The sequence below is a fragment of the Oreochromis aureus genome, linkage group 14 (genome assembly GCF_013358895.1).
Source record: "Oreochromis aureus strain Israel breed Guangdong linkage group 14, ZZ_aureus, whole genome shotgun sequence".
In the NCBI taxonomy this organism is placed as follows: Eukaryota; Metazoa; Chordata; class Actinopteri; order Cichliformes; family Cichlidae; genus Oreochromis; species Oreochromis aureus.
The window spans coordinates 39,551,880-39,572,545 of record NC_052955.1 but is presented as its reverse complement, the minus strand read 5'-3'; the positions used below and the strand labels follow the sequence as shown (position 1 = coordinate 39,572,545).

The following is a 20,666-nucleotide window of genomic DNA, read 5'->3' as shown; positions in this document are numbered from 1 at the left end:
TACCCAAAAAACTAATAGCCACTCAGGGTCAATGTTACTGACAGTTATCTCTGTTTCACTATCGGGTTGTAGCCAAATTGCAAGAAGGAGGAAGCACTGGTCCAGACAAGAGCCAGAAGTCCGATTCCCCCACCTCTTGCAAGTGTGGGTGTCACAGCAAATCCAGCAGGAACAAGGCAACAGCAGGAGACAGTCATGCTGTGGTGGACCTCACTGTGTCACCCTCCAAAGACACGGCTCAGCCGTCGACTTCAGCACAAGAACCCAGTAAGTAGACCTGGGTTTAAGTTGTGAAACATACAGCACCTGAACCTGTACTACTGTTGTTACAGTGTTACCTGCAGCCACTAGTCCCTGTTTATCTCATAGTTAGCTGTTGATCACCTGTAGTTTTATGTCACACAGTGCAGTGTTTGTTTTTTGTGCTTAAAAACGTTGCAGAACGTTCACTGACAGAACCCGGTCAGTGCTCTGTGTATGGCTTATTTGTGTCAGCACAGATACGGTTCACAGTTTCATTAGTGTTTATGTCCACTGCCACTATCTTTGGTTGTTAGATTGGGGCTGGTTGGACTGCTCTGACTTAAAGTCCGTCTTTAAGGGGCATTCGAGTAGAAATTCAGACGAGCAAATCTGAAATTCTGGCATTAGTAATGTTATTTCTGTGGGCAAAATAACTAAATAGGAGTGAGAGTGGGTGTGTCTCTTTGCAGGCACAGACTATCCAATCAATCACCACAGTTTCAAGGACACTGATATTTGAACATGTCCTTATTTAAATCAGCCTTTCACTTAGTGCCATTGGTCCAGATTTGTCACTTAACTTTAGTTTTTAATATGAAGTCATCTCGAAATGCTGCAGGACAACATATATAGAGAAAGCAAACAAACCACATGCCTAACATGTCTTCAGTGATCATATCGCAGCTTTGTTTCAGGATTTCACAGGCAGCAGCTTCTTACTTTAACTTCAGTAAGTTAAAGGAAGAAGCGTAATTCAGATGTACCACCGAGTGTGTTTGACACTCGGTGGTAATATTTCTGGGATTTTTTTGTGAGGCTCTGGTGAAATAAGATGATGTTTTGCACTGAGTGACCATGGTCATGAATCCCCTTCCTCTCACAGGAGCACAGCATTGAAAGTTAGCATCCATTTCTGATGTGATTGTTGTTTGCAGACAAGTCTGTGTCAACATGCAGCTCTAAAAAGCTATTTCTAATCAGTAATCAGTAATCAATACTTGCCATCCAGGGATAAAAAAGCCTCTTCTGTCCTGGCAAATCATATGCTGGTCATGGGTGGAATCAGTGTTCAGACCGTTGTTCGTCTAATTATTACCTGAATACCAGGAGACGTCAAGGGACGACCAGCTAACGTTGGAATAACTTTCACTTTGGAATTAGCTGTGATTCACAATGACTCACAATTGCAGTTTTTTTGTTATATAGTCAGTCGACACCATGTATCCTCATTAGCTCAGTTATAAAGTAATACATTCTTTAGAATCATTTTGGCGGACTTAAAGGAAATTCACATATTTTTAACCAGGAGATTGGCGTGCGCCTTTCCAAATTACATCAATTTAATTTAGTTTAATTATATAAGTTCTTGAAAAGCAACACCAGTCAAAGAGAATAATTACAATAAGAAAACTGCCAGAGTCTTTTGGAGCAACAGGTGCCTCCCAACAGCAGCACAGTTGAAAAATGACTCATCACAGAGGCATGTGACACTTCCAGATTAAAGCATTTCATTAAACCAGTGTAGAAGATTATCCTACTAACTGTATATAAAACATTCATTTGCATGTGTTGTTTCTGTGTTTTAGTGCTTTTCCCAGAAGAAGAAAGTAGAAAACAGTCTCTAGCTTCTCGACTGTCAGAGAAGTTCCAGAAATCTCTCAGCTCCGACTGTGCGAAAGATGACGACTTCCAGCAAGACAGGAAACGCATTCGCACTGCAGAGAACACGGTAGGCACCGATGCTTGTTGTACATTAACACCAGATTTACTCTGCATTACATTTACACAGTGATCATATGCAGTTGTGTTCGTCTGATGATGAACAAATTACCAGCATCTGGTGAATAAGAAATGCACAGATCAGTAAAGTCACTTTTCTGTGTTTGCTTCTCAGAGCCGTAAAAGGCAGCGACTGGAGAAGGGAGTCGTGTTCACAGATGATGAGCCGGAGCTGGAAAATGAGCCAGCGGGACCTCAGAGTTGGAATGCCCAGACGAAACACCAAACTCCTGGTTCTTCCTCTACTTCCTACGTGAGTACGATCCAGACGAGGACATAAAGTTACGCAGAGATAATGTTGTCCTGTAATTTAAGCTTTGAAAATCAGCGACCACTGACGTGATGCAGACTGTTAGTGGGATTAGTGTGGTACTGTTTGACCTTCTTTCAGGGTGAGTTCGCCCACCGCACAGCTTCACTCGGCACTGCTGTAGACAGACAGGCACACAGTTCCTCTCCTCACTAATAGCTGAAGTAGTTAAAGTTCGTAACACTGAACACCACTTTAGGAGGAATTTCAGAGATCAGCTCCCATTTCAGTCACATTAAAATATTATCATGAATGGTAACCTGACCAGCACACGGGTTAACGTTAGCCGTTTAACTATCAGCAATTACCCGATGGCCACATTAGCCATCTGTTATTATTAACATAGCCGCTAACAGTCTTTAGTTAGATAAAAGATGAATAGTTATTGGCGGCTGAATGGAGCGCAGGTGGAATATTGATCTGTGACAGAGCGGATCACGGACACGTGGAGAAGCAGAGGGTTGCTGGCTGTGCAGAGCAGCAGGGGAAGTGAAGCTGATCAGAGCAGAGAGTTCAGAGTGTGGAGAACGAATCAGAGCAAATGAAGAAGAGCAGAGCTGAGGACGTAAAGAGCTGCAGACTGAGGCGGAGCAGTGGGACTGGTGGATGGGAGAGAGGCTGCAGGCAGATTTAGACAGTATGATAAACTCTAATTTTTCTGCTTTTACATTAATTTATTAAAGTGTGTTTCTTATTTTGTTGTACCCACCTGTGAGGTCATTTTTACAATGCAGCCGGTGATCGCTGCAGTCTGTCAGTGAGCGCTCTGCTTATTATATCTTCTCTATTTAGCGTAACTAATACCAGTCTTCATGTCACGAATGCTCTTCTTTTGAATTCTACAGCAATTTAAACAGTAATTAACTTCACCACGTGTAATGAAATGATTTAAACAATTTGGAAATCAATAAAACCCCCAAACTTGATCTCAAATACCTATTTTGTTAAATCTAACATTAGTTGTCAGTGAGTTTAGAAAATTCGTTCAAAATTAACAGGTTAACATTTTCAGGATATGACTTCTTCAGCATTACTTTTGTTGTTCCAGGATGGGGTCACGATCCTCCCCGTGGTATTGAGTGTTTTCCTCTGTATCGAGTTTGAAATTCTAGTATCGTGACAACCGTACCAGAGGCTGATAGTTGAGATGCTCTGTTGGAATACAAAGGCTTTGTGAAAATGCTGTATGTGAGACAGATCCAGCCTCTGTGCTGGCTCACTGTTTCCTGACACATAAACGGCACAGAGGCATCATTACACTGGTGTTAGTTGTGCTTTAAAGGTTTGCTACACGGTGCCACTGGCTGACCCTCTTATGGTGGATTTTTAGCTTTGTTCTCGCTGCTTCGATCATATTACAGGTTTTCAGATAATCAACATCACCACTAGGTGGCAGTATACTCCAGCAGATTGAGAGAGACTGTGGTTAGAGGTTCAAACTTGTTTCAGCCTAAATGAAAATGTAACTGTAGGGGCCAGTGTACCATACTTTTCACTGCTGTTTTCATGTCTTTCACCATAAAACCAAATGTGTTTTATTTCAAATGGCTTTAAAAGAAATCATGAGGAAGGAATATGAAAACCCTCAACTTTTTGTGCCACAAAAAAAAGGAATTTGAACATATTCAATTTCTAAGCAGTCATCCCTACTCTAACATAATTAATTAATGAAAGAAAATATGTCAGTATTATGGAATGTAATATATAGATAGTATCATAAATAACCTATTGAACTTGTCTGAACAGTTGTGCAGCAATGCAGTCATCAGAAAAGCTGAGTAATGAATCCATACGCATACAAAACTCCGCTGATCCTTTTATGAAACGTTTTATAAACCAGGGTCTTATAACAGAGACTCAAATGGGCCAAACAGTTGTTGTAATATCTATACAGTACTACTAAAACATTACAAAACAACAAAGTAATGGCAAAAAAGTCACGAGTCAAATTCATCATAAATCCAGTTGTATTTATCTTTTCTGTTAACCTGAAAATGGAAGTGAGTGGTGCCGGGCTCAGAGTCTAAATCGAATGACTTCACAAAATCAGATTTTACAGCGTTATCATAGGTGGGTTGTTGACATGTCGTCTATATTTTGGATCCTAGTTATTGTTATGGTGACACCCCCAGAATATTTACAGTAATATATACAGTAATATTTAGTATTATGTAGTGTTATTTCTTTGGTCTGTTAAGGATAAACAGACTGAATAATTAATATTACAGGCCGCTGTTGTTAGCTTACCTTCATGTTGTTGAGTCTGTAAAAGTCTGCAGTTTTACAACATGAGGGAAATCAGTGTTGTCATGTCAGACGGCCAACTTTCACTTCAAACTGCTGAAAAGGGAAATAACCTGTTCTTAACATCTGAAGTTGAATAACTAGTAACACAATCACTCCTTTGTCATATTTGTTGGTTTTACTGTTTGTGAAGTCATATCAGTAAAAAATGTAACAACCTACTGTGCTGCAAAAGATGCAAAAAAACCAGGTGCGATTATTAAAACAGTAGCTGATTAATTTACTTTGATTAATAAACTGATTGCTTCTTTTATCTGCTTCTACTGAGAATATTCGAAATGTGTTGAAATTCTTTAAGAATAAGATAAAACAAGTTTCTCCATGCAGAGCATTTATAATGACGTCTTATGACGTCTCCTGCAAATGAGAAGTTTTACTCGCTGTCCTGTGTGAAGCTGTTTGTTTAGTCAAAAGCAACCAGAACCAGTCACAGCATGTTCTCAAAGGTCTCATGACACCGTTGGTGATCAATAGATCTCCTCCGTGCCCGCTTCACGTCCTGGGGGGCAGGGCTATGGCTCCCCACACCTACTGTTAGATCGTTACAGGGAGAAACCTTTTGAGTACAAGCGCACTCGCGCACACAGGTGTGCACACAGGTGTTCACAGACACACTATATTGCTTGGCTGCTGCCTTTACACTTATGCTTATCTTGCTTATTGCTGTGGTTTTCCTACCGTGCGTTCTCTTTTTGTTTGTTTTCTTCTTTTTTTCCCCGCAGTGGATTTTTCCCGTCTTTTTTCTCTGTCCCTCTTCCCCTCTGTTTTTCTTTCCCTCTCCTCTTCTTGACCTTCTCTTTTCTACGTCTTTCCTTTTCCTATTCCTCGGTCATGTCTGTTTAGACTGTAACAACTTAAAAGTTATAAATAATAAAGATGAATCAGGTGGACCAGCATGGCAAAGCCATAATGATCCATTTGGGAAAACAAATCTGTTGGGCGTTTTTCTTGGCCTTCGGACAATAATTCTGAGCGGGACGGGCAAAAACAAAAGTGATCAATAGTGGATATCTGGAGGTTCTCTCTGGACACCGGAGACTACCAAGTTGCTCATAATGATTGAGACATGCTTGGCTTTAGAATGCTGCAGCACAGCTTGCAGAGGTGGTTACACTCTCACAACTTCATCGTAACCTGCCGCAGGTGTGTGGCTGGGATTGAGAGCCGCAGATGGTGGGAGGTGGAAAAAGAGGAGGAGGGAAAGTGAAGACGAAGAAGTGCGTCCTTCTCTGGTTTCCCTGCGGCTACATGACCCGGGCTCTTTTGTCCTGTGAGCGCTGACTGACGGCCTGAATGGGGCCCTTTGAAGCAAGCTCCAGTTTTAATTAAGAGGGTTTGCCTCGCCTGGGCTGCTGATCTGTGAAAGCCACGGGGATAAATATTGAATGGGGTTCACCCGCTGGTTACTGCGCCCGAGGGATAAACAGGTGCTTTGGAGGGCAGGTATTTGCCAGGCCCCCTACCTGCACGGTGTGGCCATATCGGGAGGCGGGGGTGTTGGGTGTCATGTCTTCAGAGTTATTTGCTATTGAAGACCACCCTTACTGGAATGAATTCCAGGCTTCTCAAAAGCTGTGGAATGAGGAGCAAATTGGCGTCCAGTGAGAGGCGCCAGTGATACCTCAGTGATCAACTGCCCGCAGCCCCTGTGTGCCCTCTGACTGGCCCCCCGGAGTGTGAGATTTCCATCTCTCAGGTGTTGGCAGGGAGCAGAGCAACAGTAGCCTACCTGTGAATATTCGGAGGTGTTCGGTAACTCCGCTGACCTCTGTTCTGTCAGTTCCAGAGCTCTCGCTGCTGTGTACGCTTACACCTGGCAGAGTAGGTGTGCCCTGCAGGCTTAGTATAGCAAAGCAGCTGAAAGTACATCTGTGCCATGCAGTGTACCTATAAATGCAATGTTAGGAAGAGCATTGATGAGCATAAGGGTATTCCCGCAGGTAGCGGCACACACAGAGTAACACCAACGGAGCCGTTCCAGGTTCAGAAGAGTACCATGTTCAGGACTATGCTGTTGCTGCTGAGCAGGGTTGGTGCCCCTCTTGGCCTTTTTGCCAGTTATCTGCATTCCTTTCTAGGGGGTGTCTGCTCTGGGCTGTGGGGCCAGGCTTGAAGCCTTGTTGTCCTGGCATCTCGGGAGGCAGCCGCGTAAAGGATACTCTTGTGTCAGCTGTTTCCTGCTGCAGCTTTTCACAAGGGCCTCTATTCATCAGCCAGCCCTTCTGCACTGCTCCAGCCCACCCCTCCTCCCCCCACCTGCCAATGAATAAGTAATTATTGGCCATCTTGGGGCAGGATATTTGGATGGCTCTATTTAACGTGGCAGCAGCAGGTAAGGTGATCGGGCCCGGGGCCCAGACTGTGGAGCGTAACTGTTTCAGCAGAGAAAGGTAACTCGAACTGGTGTTGGGGCCCTGCAGCACCTCTGTTTATTTTTCACATGGGCTCAGGGCTCGTTATCCCTCTTAACTCTGAGAGGCGGCACTCTGAGGGCTTTCTTTGGCCTGCACTCCAGCACACATTGTAATATTTGATGGGCAAACACGTTAGGAAAATCTGAGCCACCAGGTAACTGGAGCTGCTCGTCTGTCGTCAGAAGTGCTACCTCCTCATCCTCGTGATAAGCTGCAACACATGACATCACATACCATTCATTCTTACGTGCAACCTTCATATAATTTGCACAGAACTCTGACTTAAACACATTAGCCATCATTTATTTTGTGCTAACGAATAGTATGATATCATGTAGTGGATAAGGTGTCTGTATCAGTGATGACCTTTTGGTCTTATACTGTTAGCTGGTTAACAATTTAAAGGGCTGTCATGTCAGTAAAGATCTCTGCTGCCCTTAAACAGCTTTATTCATTAACACAGTGTGAAATCGGTGAACACGGAGCTTTTCATCCTCTTTTAATTCTGAATTGAAGGGATAAAGTACTCTTCCTCTGGACTGCAGTCTCAGTATAGAGAACTACTCTGCTTCTCTTTGTTTTTTTTCATGTACTATGTGTATTATTAGAATATTGGATGCTCATATCAAACACAGCATGTTTAAGAAAAGCCAAAAGCCTCAGACTGCCCTGCACGCTGCTGTTCTAACCTCGTTTGTGAACTGCAGCAAAAAAGAAGACAAGTTTAAAGGACTAAGGGTGAATCGAAGGACCACCCAGGCTTAGTATAAGATAAACAGGGTTCATTTTGATGCATGAAAAATGCAAAGCTACTCTAGTAGGGCCTAGGAAAATAACCACAGAGATGGAAATGGGCAGAATGCATCCACTCTAAGTTAGATTTCTAGATCGTAGCATTTTATATATATTAAGCAATTGTGACGTCTGTTGTAAATCAGATCAGGTGATCAGAGCATGAGACCATTCAGCATTTTAACACTAGTGATTTTATAGAATTTAGACTTTGCATATCCTCTATAAGACCTTTTAAAGACCAGCAGTAACACCTCTAATGTTGCTAAAGTGAACAAAGATGTGTTTGATTGTTTCAGGGTTGGCGGGTGGATGATGGTGGAGAGCCGTGAAGATGTAGAGCAAACAAATTAATACCTAATGGCTCTAACATAATTATAATAAGAGGTGTTGCTTCTTTAGGAAGAGATTAGTTAGTGAACTTTGGCTACATGAATAAAATGTAATGTTAATAATCTCCATAACTGCGTGTTCTCCAATGCTAAGCTAACGGCTAGAGGGCGGCTTAAGATTAACTGGACCGAAATTATGTTCTATGATCAGCAAATCAGTTTAAAGAGAACTTTGTAGGATTGACTCTTGTTATTTAAAATCAGCTGGGACATGTTTTCAAAATAAAATATAGCCCAGAAAATGTTTCTACTCCTACAAAGAGTAAAAATGTTTTTGTAAATTAGTTTTGCATCAGTTCGCCGGGCTAGTTTTAACTTTATTCTCATTGAGACTAGATTAATACTAAAGTCTAGATCATTTGGTTACTGCTGATAACATTGATCATGATTTGTACTCTCCTGGTTGGAGAAGCCAATCATTTTACATTATATGTGCGAGTGATCAAAGAGTAGATGAACAAAACAAAAAACCAGCCGAACACATGAGGAGGATCAGTTTCATAAGCCACGCCGGCTACACTTCACCTGTGACCCGGAGGAAAAAAGGATCCACTGCGCCGTCGGACAGCCAATTAGATTTTTTTCAGCCACCACAATGGTGACCTATCATCTTTCAGAGAGAGAAAAGGTCACCTGGTGCAAAGTGACAGGACACCTTATGTATGGATGCAGATTCTTTGTGCTTGTCTGTGTGTTTATCAAAGGAGCATAACGGTGTCGAGTTGGTTGTGATATTTCCAATAATTCATTGAAAACGTTCACATTCATAATATTAGGCCAAAGAAAGCAGTAATGGAGAAGAAACTGTGTCTTGTTTATTCTAGAAAATCCAGAATTAAGGCAAGAAGATGAGATTTAAGACTAGCGATACTAGTGGGCCTGTGGATTTCTGCTGTGGACCAGTGATATTTATCAGAAAGCAACAGTTGGCATTTTTCCAGTTCCTGAAACAACGTCTGGTAAACAAAAGTGCCAATTATTAGTATTTATGTGATTTTCTCCCACTAGGCTCCTGAGTCCTGCTCGCAGTGCCCGTGCGGTTCAACCGAGGATGCCGTGAAGGATAAAGAGAAAGATGGCAGAAAAAAGACTCCAAAGATCTTCTTTGGCACTCGCACACATAAACAGATAACTCAGATCACCCATGAGCTGAAGCGCACCGTTTACTCCGGCGTGCCCATGACCATCTTATCCAGCAGAGATCACACCTGTGTCAACCCAGACGTGGTGCCTCACACAAACCGCAATGAACGCTGCAAGGATCTGCTGGAGGCCAAGGATGTGAGGATGAACACTGACACACACACACACACACACACACACACACACACACACACACACACACACACACACACAGACTCTCGCAGGGAATCTTAACTGTCCTGCAACATGTGTTAAGCAGATTCATTTGTCGCTCTGAGGCGACTCTGAGCATGCAGACTGGCTTAATTGCACTATTCCAACAAGCTAGCAGCTCATTGCTCATGCCTGATTGTAATTCAATAGATTGCCATCAGTATCAACCCAGAGGAGCAGCAAGAACACTCTTTTTAACACTCTGTCAGAGCCACTGAGGAAAATGCTTTTTAGAGGCATGAGATGCTTGTAATCTCCTATACTGGGCAGAGTTTAGGCACCTGCTGTAATGAGGTCAATCACAGAGTCGTTGCAGGTGTTTGCTTCCCATATGAAATGACTGACCCAGCCTTAACCCCTTACTAGAGTGTGTGTCAATGATACAATGTGTCTTCATCACCTCAGGGTCAGGTCTAGTTACCATGTTTACACGCTCAGAGATTCATCGTTCAGCTAATGCCAGCAACCATGGCATTAGCTGAACGATGTCTTGACTTTGCTGAAGGTCATTAATCCTCCAACTCACCTTCAGCAGAGCAGACAGGCTTCAGTGTCAGCAGAGTGTCTGAGCCTAGCACCGCGCTGTTTCATCCACAGATTATTTTATTATTGTGTCAGAGGTTACCTTTGCAAATTCACAAAGGACAGAGTGGGACGTCGAAAGCCGTGCTTCGCTGACAGCGTAACTGAGGGCTGGTACATGAGGTGGCGCTTCTTTACACGTCGCCTACATTCACTGTATGAGTGAGGACATTTAAGCTGCTACAATAGCTGGAACACCTGATCAGAGGCCGCCTCTGAAGTACTGTATGTCACCTCTGGGCAAAGTGGAAACTTGAGACTAAACAGCAACACTTTCTCAGAAATACAACAAATGTTGAGTAGCTGTGAAAAACGTTTAGAATCAAGTTAAAATCAGATTTTTATTTATTTTTTTGTAGCTTTTACATCTTTATGCGTGACATGGAAACAGTTTTGTGTCACATGTGGTTGTTGGAAATAAGAAAACCAGTGATCCCAATACTTTGCCTGGGGCTGTGGCTCTTACAATGAATTTAAATAGAAAAGCTTCAAACTTTGAGTTTTTCAGAAAAATCAAGACTGTTTTTCAATGTTTTAAGAAATCCAACAGTCCCAGTTTAAAAAATGAACCTTTGAATTGGTAACATATAGGAGACGTTACACGTTGTTGTAATACTATGCGTGCATTGCAGGGAAGGTCCTGCCGCTACTACCACGGTGTGCAGAGGATGCGGGACCAGAACACTCTACAGCACGTCCATGGGTTGCGGGCAGCCTGGGACATTGAGGACCTGGTGACTCTGGGCAAACGACTTCGATCATGCTCTTACTTTGCTGCCCGTGAACTCATGCAGAGCGCCTGGATTATCTTCTGCCCGTATAACTACCTGCTGGACCCAATGATTAGAGAAAGTGTGAGTAGAGTTTGGAAGAGCGGGAGGAGGAGCTTTGCACTGTCAGCAAAAATATTTGCTCATGTAACTTCATCAGTATGACTCAGATACCACGTCCAAACTCAGATTTTCAGATGTAAGGTGGTGAAACCTGTCCTCTTTATTTAAATGCTTTACAGGCGGGGGTGGCGTTGCAATTCTCCATTCAAACTTTAGTATGTGAATACTTAGCTGTTGACTTGAAAATTGAATGTAAAGTCCTCATTATTGTAATCTATAGACCACCAAACATCAGTCCTTCCACAGCTGTCACTACTAATGCTGTTTGTTACTACTCAGTATGAAAGAGTCATTTTGAATGGAGGTTTCAATGATCATGTAAAGAACAGTAATGAGGCAAAACTCAACTTAATTTTACAGCATGTTAATGAATCTGCTTATAACTTTGGCACTACATTAAAGAGCTATGACACCATTGTTGTAGTTTCTGCTATTACTGTATCTGATCATGATGCTCTTTTAATGCTGTTCCGTCTTTCCCTGGTAAATCTGTGAATCACTTTGAATGTGGACATTTCAAACTGTACAAATAATTGTGAGTAAATTTCTCTCGCCAACAAGCCAGATCGCAGACCACTGATTCTGTCCTCTTACTTTCCATATCCACCAGATGGAGATTGACCTGGAAGGCCAGATATTGGTACTGGATGAGGCCCATAACATTGAGGACTGTGCGAGGGAGAGCGCCAGCTACACACTGGACTACAAGAGTCTGCTGATGTCCAGAGACGAGCTGGACAGCATGGTCAACAACAACATCCGACGTTCCAAACACGAGCTGCTCAGGGGCTTCTGCTACAGTCTGATCAAGTCAGTGACTGCATTTATCTCTCTGCGTGTCCTAATGCGAGCGAGCACGCACACTCAGGATGTCTTTTGATTGTCACTCCAGCTGGATCCAGGAGAGCCAAAGCCTGATGTCTGAGCGGGGCTATGAGACTGCCGGTAAAGTCTGGAGTGGGAAGGAAATAGTGGGCATCTTTCACACTTTGGGCATCACTGCGGACACCTTCAACATTCTGAAGGTAAACACAGCATATCGACCAGAATGGGCAGTACCAAACTGTTGACAAGCAACTGCACAACATTAATTCATTCTAGCATAGAACATACTGTAATAATGATGAAGCTAACATTGCCAAGCTGTCGTGTTTGAAGTGTCTGTGTGTTTTCAGTCTGTGCTCTCCAATCACAGTGACAGGACAGAATTATATAATTAAATTAAAATGCTGCTTATTTAATGAAGTTGGTGAAATAAGGATCAATTAATCCTGCTTAGTATGAAGCTGGCATAAAAAAAGCGATCTAAGGTTGCCAATATGTCAGCAGTAACCATTAGCACTACTATGTTTTTATTTAACTCCAGCATGTGGACAACAGTTTGAGTAGCAGTACTGATAAGTATCTGTATCAGTAAAACCCTAATAATACCCACCCGGGACCCGAATACTTTCAAAGATGACGTACCTGATTGGTTCAGTGGTTATTGTTTCTACCATTCAACCATTTAACAGTTCAGATGTGGACAACACTTTGTTTCTATGTGTCAGCAAAACCTGGCAGCAGTCTTGGAGAAGGAGGAGCGTGCAGGAGTCGTTAATGGGAGAGAAGACGTGGTGCAGATTCCAACCATCAGCCCACCTACTGCAACTGTGCTCAAAAACCTCTTCATGGTGCTCGACTTCCTCTTCAGAGACAGCTGCAGGTCAGACACAGACTCTGGATGTGAGCTAAGTGATGCCACTGCCATAGATGAATTCTTCTTATTCTGGTTTAAAGGTTTAATCACTTGTTCTGTGTGTGTCTCTAGATTTGCTGACGACTATCGTGTTGCTCTGCAGAAGAGCTATGCTTGGACAAACCAGGTCCCCCCCGATGTCCCCAACGCACAGGGCTTTATAGTTCGGCCGCGTGGTAGACGCCAGACTGTCCGGGTCAAGACTGAAGTCCTCACACTGAGCTTCTGGTGCCTTAACCCTGCTGTGGTGAGACGGTCGACTTGGCTGACTTAGGGTCCGATTGATAACTGATAACTGTGTACTAAAGGATACACACAGGAAAAAAACACAACTTTAATGACAGAAGGATTACCAGTTAGTCCATTACATCAGGTGTTTTGGCCGTGGCATACATGATCTCTCTCTGTGTTTGTACCTCCAAGGCTTTTTCTGACCTGAGTGGGTCTGTGCACAGCATTGTGTTGACCTCTGGAACCCTGTCACCCATGGACTCCTTTTCCTCTGAACTTGGTGTGAAATTCTCCATCCAGCTGGAGGCCAACCATGTGATCAATAAGTCTCAGGTGAGTAGCTTTACCCATAAACCTCATTATGATGAAATATGTAGTGAGAGGTTCCACAAGGCTTTCTGACCTCAGCTCTAATTTAATGATAACACGCTACGACTAAACAAGACTTTACGATGTATTTTCTCCACATCCATGGTTCCACTTGTGTCCAGCAGATGTCAGCGTAACCTCAAAAATTGGAGCACACTTGATTTACTGTGTATCTTCTTAATACGATTACAGAGAATGTTGACAAACCGACCTTTGATAACTTAACGCACTAATCAAGCAGCACACATGGAATGAAACAGTATATCACATTTGTGTCTTTGATAAGAAATATGTCTGATCTCTGCAGGTTTGGGTGGGCACCGTTGGCGCAGGACCTCAAGGCAGAAAGCTCTGTGCCACCTTTCAGAACGCAGAGACGTATGCCTTCCAGGACGAAGTGGGTGGCCTGCTGCTCCACGTCTGCCAGGTCATGGCCAAGGGTGTGCTCTGCTTTTTGCCTTCCTACAAGGTAAATGTGCCATTTACACCTGCTCCTCGCAAAGATACAGTTAGTACATATCAGCTTTTAGTGTTTGTATGCCTTCACAATTTCTTTTTCATAAAATAGTTCATGAACTTATTATTTTAATAATTAAAATAATTGTAAAGTCCCACAGGGGTCGATTATCTTGTTAATAGTTTTAATAGTTAATAGTAATTCCTTTTACTCTCTTCATTGGCTCCCTGTTAAATCCAGAATTGAAGTTAAAATCTTTCTCCTCACATACAATGTCTTGAATAATCAGGCCCCAGCTTAAAGGCATCTGAAAACCGTATCACCCCAACAGATCACTTCGCTTTCAGACTGCAGGCTTACTCGTGGTTCCTAGAGTACGGTGGTCCCTCGTAGGGCTGTTCGGTATCATGATATACATCTGATGATGATATGAAAACATGTATCGTTTCATATTACAGTATCGTTTGTTTCGTGGTGTCGGATAATAAACTGTTTACGGCAATATTTTTTTAATTGTTTTGATTGTCACTGTAGAATTTCTTAAAGTTCTCTCTTTATCTTATATTTAAAATAACCACACTACGGACGGACAAGCGACTGTTTTTATGCGTTGTCGTTAGCAACAATGATAGTACAATCATCGCTTGGCTCCGCCGTCCGCTTGTTTATTTTCTGCATAAATCTTTCACAATAAAGCTGAAGATCCTGTTGAGATTTTTCAAAATAAACTGAATCACATGAAATAGTATGCAGAGTGTTTACGGAGAAGTTAAAAAGAGCCGTCAGGTGCTAAAAAAACAACAACAGGCTTTTCCCCACAGCACGCCGTGTAATAAATACAAAGAAAATTGCGGCCGTTTCAACTTATGCAGCACTCGACTCCAAGTACACGACGCCCGCTCATGCAAGTTGAGTTGCCCGAGATTCACAGAATTTGATATATATGTGATATATATCACTGTCAGGACGATAAATATCTTATATTGGGATATGAGATTTTGGTCATATCGCACAGCCCTAGTCCCTCGCTATAACGCGGTTCACCTTTCGCAGCCTCGCTGTTTCGCTGATTTTTTTTTGTGCAATTTTGCATGCTTTTCTATTTATGTATGTATTTATTTATTTATTTTACACCGCATTGTGTTCTGCGTCTTCATTGGCTGTAGTCCATTGTCATTAAAGCTCGTGCCGTGTCTACTGTACAGTACAAAAGGTCTAAACTGCTGTGCATCATGGATTCCCATGATGCACTAAGTTCAAAGGGAGTTTTTCCTTCCCACTGTCGCCAAGTGCTTGATCATAGGAAGCATCTGATTGTTGGGGTTTTCTCTGAATTGTTGTAGGATTGTAACCTTACAATATAATGCTGTTTTTATTTGTGAGAGAAACCGCCCATTTACCAATGTGTAGACAGTTTAGTGTGTAAAAGCCCTTTTAAATCTTTGGATCTCATAGTAATCAGTTAGCATTTTTTGTAGGTGCTTCAGGACTCGACTTTGTCAGTTATATTCTGCAGTCATGCTTCTGACTCCTGTGTCTAACAGAATAGAGTCTAGAAATGACTTATTTTAGTCATTTTTATTTCTTCTTACTATTAAACATTATTTATTAAGCTCAAAGGAATAGTCCCATAAAAACACATGCAAATGCAGTATAAATGAAAATAAAACTGCTTCTAAAGCCTCTCATATGAAATGTTGCTGAAGCGTTGTCTGAAAAGTGAATATGTTTAGACGGTTGTATTCCATGTTATAGCTGCAACAGTATTTTCTCATTATTTTTACTTACAAGGAAACGATCTGTTTTGTGTGGACGCTTCCTCTGCATGATGTTAAACTTTGAAAATGAATCATAGTGCTATAGCTTAACACTGGGAGGCACTAGAGACCACAGATTTAGGTAACATGTAATGCTTTGGCATGTATAAGAACATGTGACACACAAAGGTTGCCTCTTTAAGGGGCGGCATTCCTTCCACTCCCACTGTGAAGATGCTGCCGCATCGCATGTTACCTCAGATCTCCACTGATCAGTGAAGGTGCTTGTAAGGATCTTGTTAAATGGCTTCATCCTCACAGAAGTGTATTCTCTTTCAGTTAATGATGCTGCTTCTGAGAGCGCACTCATAGATGCTTTGTCCCCCTACGTTTGTCATTCATTTTCGGTCGTGAATCATTCATGTCCACTGTAGCTCAGTTGTCACATTAGCTTACTGAGAGCCGAGTGGATTTCGTACGACGTCGTGTGTGTTTGTCCACTACCAAAGTGTTACATGTAACTGTAGGAAACCCTATAAAAGTCACTCTAAATGTTTTTAAGTCACTTGAAATATTTATTTTAGAATAAAGTCCAACCATCCAACAATTTGATCTTTTGGCAGTCTGAACCACTCAAGGTGGAGCTTTTTTTTTTATTTTCAGTCATATGTAGTGTTCCAGTGCACAATCCCTGTGTTAAAGGTTAAAACAAAGAGATATTTTCTACTCTTGGTTCTGTATATTGTATGTCACTGAGACCGGATATCCTTGTATGGTTATTTCAGGCTGTGAGCACAGAATCAGCATCCAGGCTCATCCACAGAGCAGTAAAATGTTTAAATACTTGACTTTTATTAGAATGACCAAAGCTGTCAATCAGACACATTTGAGTAAGTATACGATGCATATTGTGCTTTTTAGCGTGCAGAAAAAGAAACCGCATTATGTTAACTTTTTGCTTGCTTGATGAATACATCAACAACTTTATCTTTTAAAACCTAAATCTTACTTATTCGGTCAGTGTCCCACACATTTGTGGGCCACCACTCGTGCTGTTATGTTCTCCACTCACATCCTGTTTGAAATGGAAAAGCATACTGTCGTGAAAGCCAGCCGTCGCTGATGTCTTGTTTTGCTGGGATGAGTCAAACAGAGGACTTTCACAGCTGTGCTTTGCCTTTGGGATTTTTGTCTTTTGCCTTTGGCACGTGTGCGCGGTCCATGTTGGACTTAAATTTCAGCATGTCCCACGCAGTGATCGCTGATTTGATTTCTCTGCAGTCCTTGTTGGCTCGCTATCCAGTTGCACTCTTAAAGAGCCGATGACACCAGCTTGCAAACTGTGAGGGAAAGCTAAGACTCTGAGCCTTGTTGTTTTCTCATTTTACCTTCCTTTTTGTCAGCCTCTGATGCCAACCGAGGAGCGACTATGAGCTGTGGGATGTTTTTTTATTATTGATAGCCGTGTAGGAGTCTTCTATCTCTCTCTCTGTGCTGATGCATAAATATTTAATCTGCAGTCAGCTCTTAAAGATGAGGAGATGAGGGGATATGAAGGGCTGGGGTATTAATTGGAGTCCACGGAGGCCTCGTTGGTGCCGCTGAGTCCCGTCCGGCCTGCGATGTGCACGTTTTATGCGCGCGTAGTCAACAGAAAGGTCATCTTCAGACATCCCTGTTCAGTGTGTCTAGGTGATGCCTATCAACCCCTCGTGCAAAGCTGCTTCTGCGATAGACGGAGAGAGCAGTGAGGCGAGTGCGCCTGCAGTGTCAAAGAAGTGTCCCTCGAGACTCTGCTGCATTCACACATATAAACACATACAAGTCAACAGTACACAGGTTGCATTGGTGCAGTTTTAAGTGTTTTACTAGAAAAAAAAGGACTTCTAATTATAGTTGGCATTAGCAATATGTGTTTTATAAAGAAACATATGGACGCAACGTAAGCCCATAATCACTGTTTCCCTTAGAGGCTGTGGGTTTTTTAACACTTAGGCTTCAACTGTCCCCCAGTTAATGCCCATTAAAACCACAGCAGGCTTTGCCGTCTGGTCTCAGCCGCCAAAGGAAGAGACTGATGCTCCGCGGGAGAGGGGGACTGATGGTTTATTAAAAGAAAAAAGCAGAGCTTTGCTGAGGTGAAAAGATGGTGGGGAATAAAAGATGCTTTTAAAGGAGATTGAGATAAGGGCCATTAGGTGATGTCGCCTCACTGTCTGCGCGAAGACGCACCCAGCGCCGGCGCCTTGGCTCTGCCGAGTTTGTGTCAAATCAAAGTCAAAGCGGACTACAGAGCAAACACCCAGCAACACCACTGTCCTCTGCAGCACCAATCACAGCTCCACATGTGAGGCTGCTGCTGTCTGTTTTAGGGAGCGTGGGTCAGTGTAGCATATCCCTCCTGGCTTTTTTAGAGTCGAGATGATGTTTTATTTGAGTTTTTACAGTGGAAACTTCAGGGTTACTGCTGTGATTAAGCTGGGGCTTCTTTTCGGGAAGGCTCATATTTTCAGAGTTAAAAAGCACATATTAGGTGGTGCCTGAATCTGTTTGTTGCCTCCCTAATCCACAGTGGCAAAGATTTGTTCGTGTCACTGTGACTGAAATAAATTAAATGAAACAAAGTATACATATGCAGATCATATAAAAAGAAATATAGGGCAGTGCTGCTTTGCATTTTGGATAATGAGCACGATCGCCACAGTTTTCCGAGGCTCAAGATGGAATTTTCCAATTGCTTGTTTTGTCAAACCAACAGTTTAACTCCAAAACCGAAAGATGGGAGTCTCTAATATGTTGACGTGATGAATAATAAACCTAAGATCTTTAGTTCTCTTAAAAATCATGTTGCAGAGGCACACTGTGTTATGTCACTGTCATGGTTTTTCCTACATATAAAATAAACTAATAATTTTGGTGGCCCTCTCCCCCCGAAATTCCTTCCCTGACCTTCCTTCATATAAGATCTTTGGTTTTGCTTGGTTTGGTTAAGACGTTTAATTTACTCAAGCATGAAGTACAGTTTTGATTACCAGATGGCAAGAAAATATTGCACAGATTCATCTTTCTTTATGCACTGTGAGTATGTGTGTATAAAACCCCCAACAGCTTGTTATGATTAGGAAAACTCTAAAACGTCTCTCATATTGTGATTGGAGTATTCCAGTAAAAATGTAGCTATTTGTTTCTGTCTTAATACATCTGGTTAAGTGCGACTTGCTTTGTGATGCCTTTTAAAAAAGAAAGCACCATTTTGAAATTAAAATATGTATTTAAACATTTATGTCTTTGTTCATATTTAAATGCATCTTTAAATAGGAACAAAGTAGAAAAGATGGGCTCAGAGACACAAACATTGTAACAATGTTTCACAGAACTCTTGTTCACTTTGGTTTGAGAGTTTGTAACAAATTTAAAGCTGTTGGGTGGAGAAAATGTTTTTTGTATATTAGTGCAATGACACAACCTGAAGATGCTGTTTGATTGGAGCTGGAACATTAAGGTGAATCAGTCAGATGATAATCTGCCAATGCATTCATTGGATTTTAATCCTATAGACTTTTATGGATCAATGAAGCTAACCCAAACTGTGGTAGACACCTCAGGAGTTGTGAGGAGAAAAATCTTCAGATTTATTCAATAAAGAGAATGATATGATGGTAAAGGCCTGGCAGGCTGTGATTGGTGCAGATGGATAGTTCTTGTTATCTGGACTATATTTTATAATCTGGCGAGGCATTTGATGAAGTAAAGGTTTGAGTGGATTCACTGTATCTAAATGGAGATTACGACCATTTAGAACTCATTTAATAATGAAATGAAAATGAATGATAACTGAATAATGCTTCAAAACACTTAAGTTGACATTTATTCTTATGAAAATTAGATGATGTCATAGCAGACGATGTGCTCCTCTTTGGGCAGCATGCAGCGTTTTTGCAGCGTTCTGTTGTCACCACCGATGTGGCCGGGCAGACGACGAGGGAAGAGCGGCATCTCAGAGGTGGCAGGTGGCTTCTCGCCACCAGTCTTGGCGTGATGGTTGCTGTGATATTTTGAGGGTGAATAATTTAAGCTGCAACAACACATCTCCCCTCACCACTGCGAAATGTGGCTCCTAGCAGCATGTTTCATTAATGCCGTTGCCTCCTATCCCTTTCCATAATTCAGCAGGCACTAGAGGAGCTCTGATGTGTCGCCACGTAGCTCACTGACACAGGGGATCTGGGAAAGGAGAGAGTGAGGCTAGATGCACAGGAGGTGAAAGATGGAGAGATAGTAAGGGGAGAAAGAGAGGGGAAGTGTAAAAGTGCGAGAAAGACTACAGTTCACTGCTTCCGCCGAGTTGTTTCACCACCCCGTCCCAGTTGGCAGAGGGATCTGGCCCACTTTACTGCGACAACGGCAGAGGCTGAGCGTTGCACCTACCATGCCTAGAAAGGGCAATGCATTATTAACACTGTTGTGCTCTCCTATGTGCTAAATACTGCTCATTCCCATTCATGTTGTATGGGCATCATAATGTTGCTGCTGTAAGATCCCTCGCTGAAGTCTAAACATGGCGGTTCACAGATAAATTCACTTTTAAATGACAGCTTTGCTGCTTTTTAGAAACAAGTTAAAGTAAATGCTTTTCTCCTGGATGTGCAGTGAAACATAATTATAATTAGTTTTTTTTAACCTATATATACCTATATAAATATATATATATATAAAAATGAACTATTTTACAAAGTTAGTTTCCATGGTGTTGAATTGGTAAGCCTCACTTGTTTTATTTTTCTTAAATTAAGTTGATGATAAAATTCTGAAAGGGAGATTTTTATGTGTTTATTCGTTAGATTAACATTTTATCACCAAGACCGGTCTGACATCTAAACAGCCAGTCTTCAGATGATGTCTCTGAATTATTCATGATGGTGCTCATGTCTGTCATTTTGGTGGCTGCAGTTTCTGTGTTGAGTGTCTCACACTCTTGGTTGAAAGTGTTTGCTGAAGGTGTTGAAGATTTGTTTGACTGTACAATGGTCACTTTCACACATGCAGCCA

General features: G+C 42.1%; 1 protein-coding gene across 3 annotated transcripts in view; it reads left to right on the top strand.

Moving 5' to 3' along the window:
• brip1 (BRCA1 interacting protein C-terminal helicase 1) overlaps positions 1-20,666 on the top strand; it is a 46,961-nt gene that overhangs the window by 2,011 nt on the left and 24,284 nt on the right. For all 3 annotated transcript variants that reach the window (XM_031728569.2, XM_039598347.1, XM_039598348.1), the window contains exons 4-14: positions 73-267; positions 1,830-1,972; positions 2,138-2,275; positions 9,243-9,515; positions 10,805-11,026; positions 11,676-11,875; positions 11,958-12,090; positions 12,616-12,770; positions 12,876-13,050; positions 13,227-13,367; positions 13,711-13,872. In XM_031728569.2, the coding sequence (XP_031584429.1) occupies positions 73-267; positions 1,830-1,972; positions 2,138-2,275; positions 9,243-9,515; positions 10,805-11,026; positions 11,676-11,875; positions 11,958-12,090; positions 12,616-12,770; positions 12,876-13,050; positions 13,227-13,367; positions 13,711-13,872 (1,937 nt within the window). The remainder of the gene's footprint in view (positions 1-72; positions 268-1,829; positions 1,973-2,137; positions 2,276-9,242; positions 9,516-10,804; positions 11,027-11,675; positions 11,876-11,957; positions 12,091-12,615; positions 12,771-12,875; positions 13,051-13,226; positions 13,368-13,710; positions 13,873-20,666) is intronic.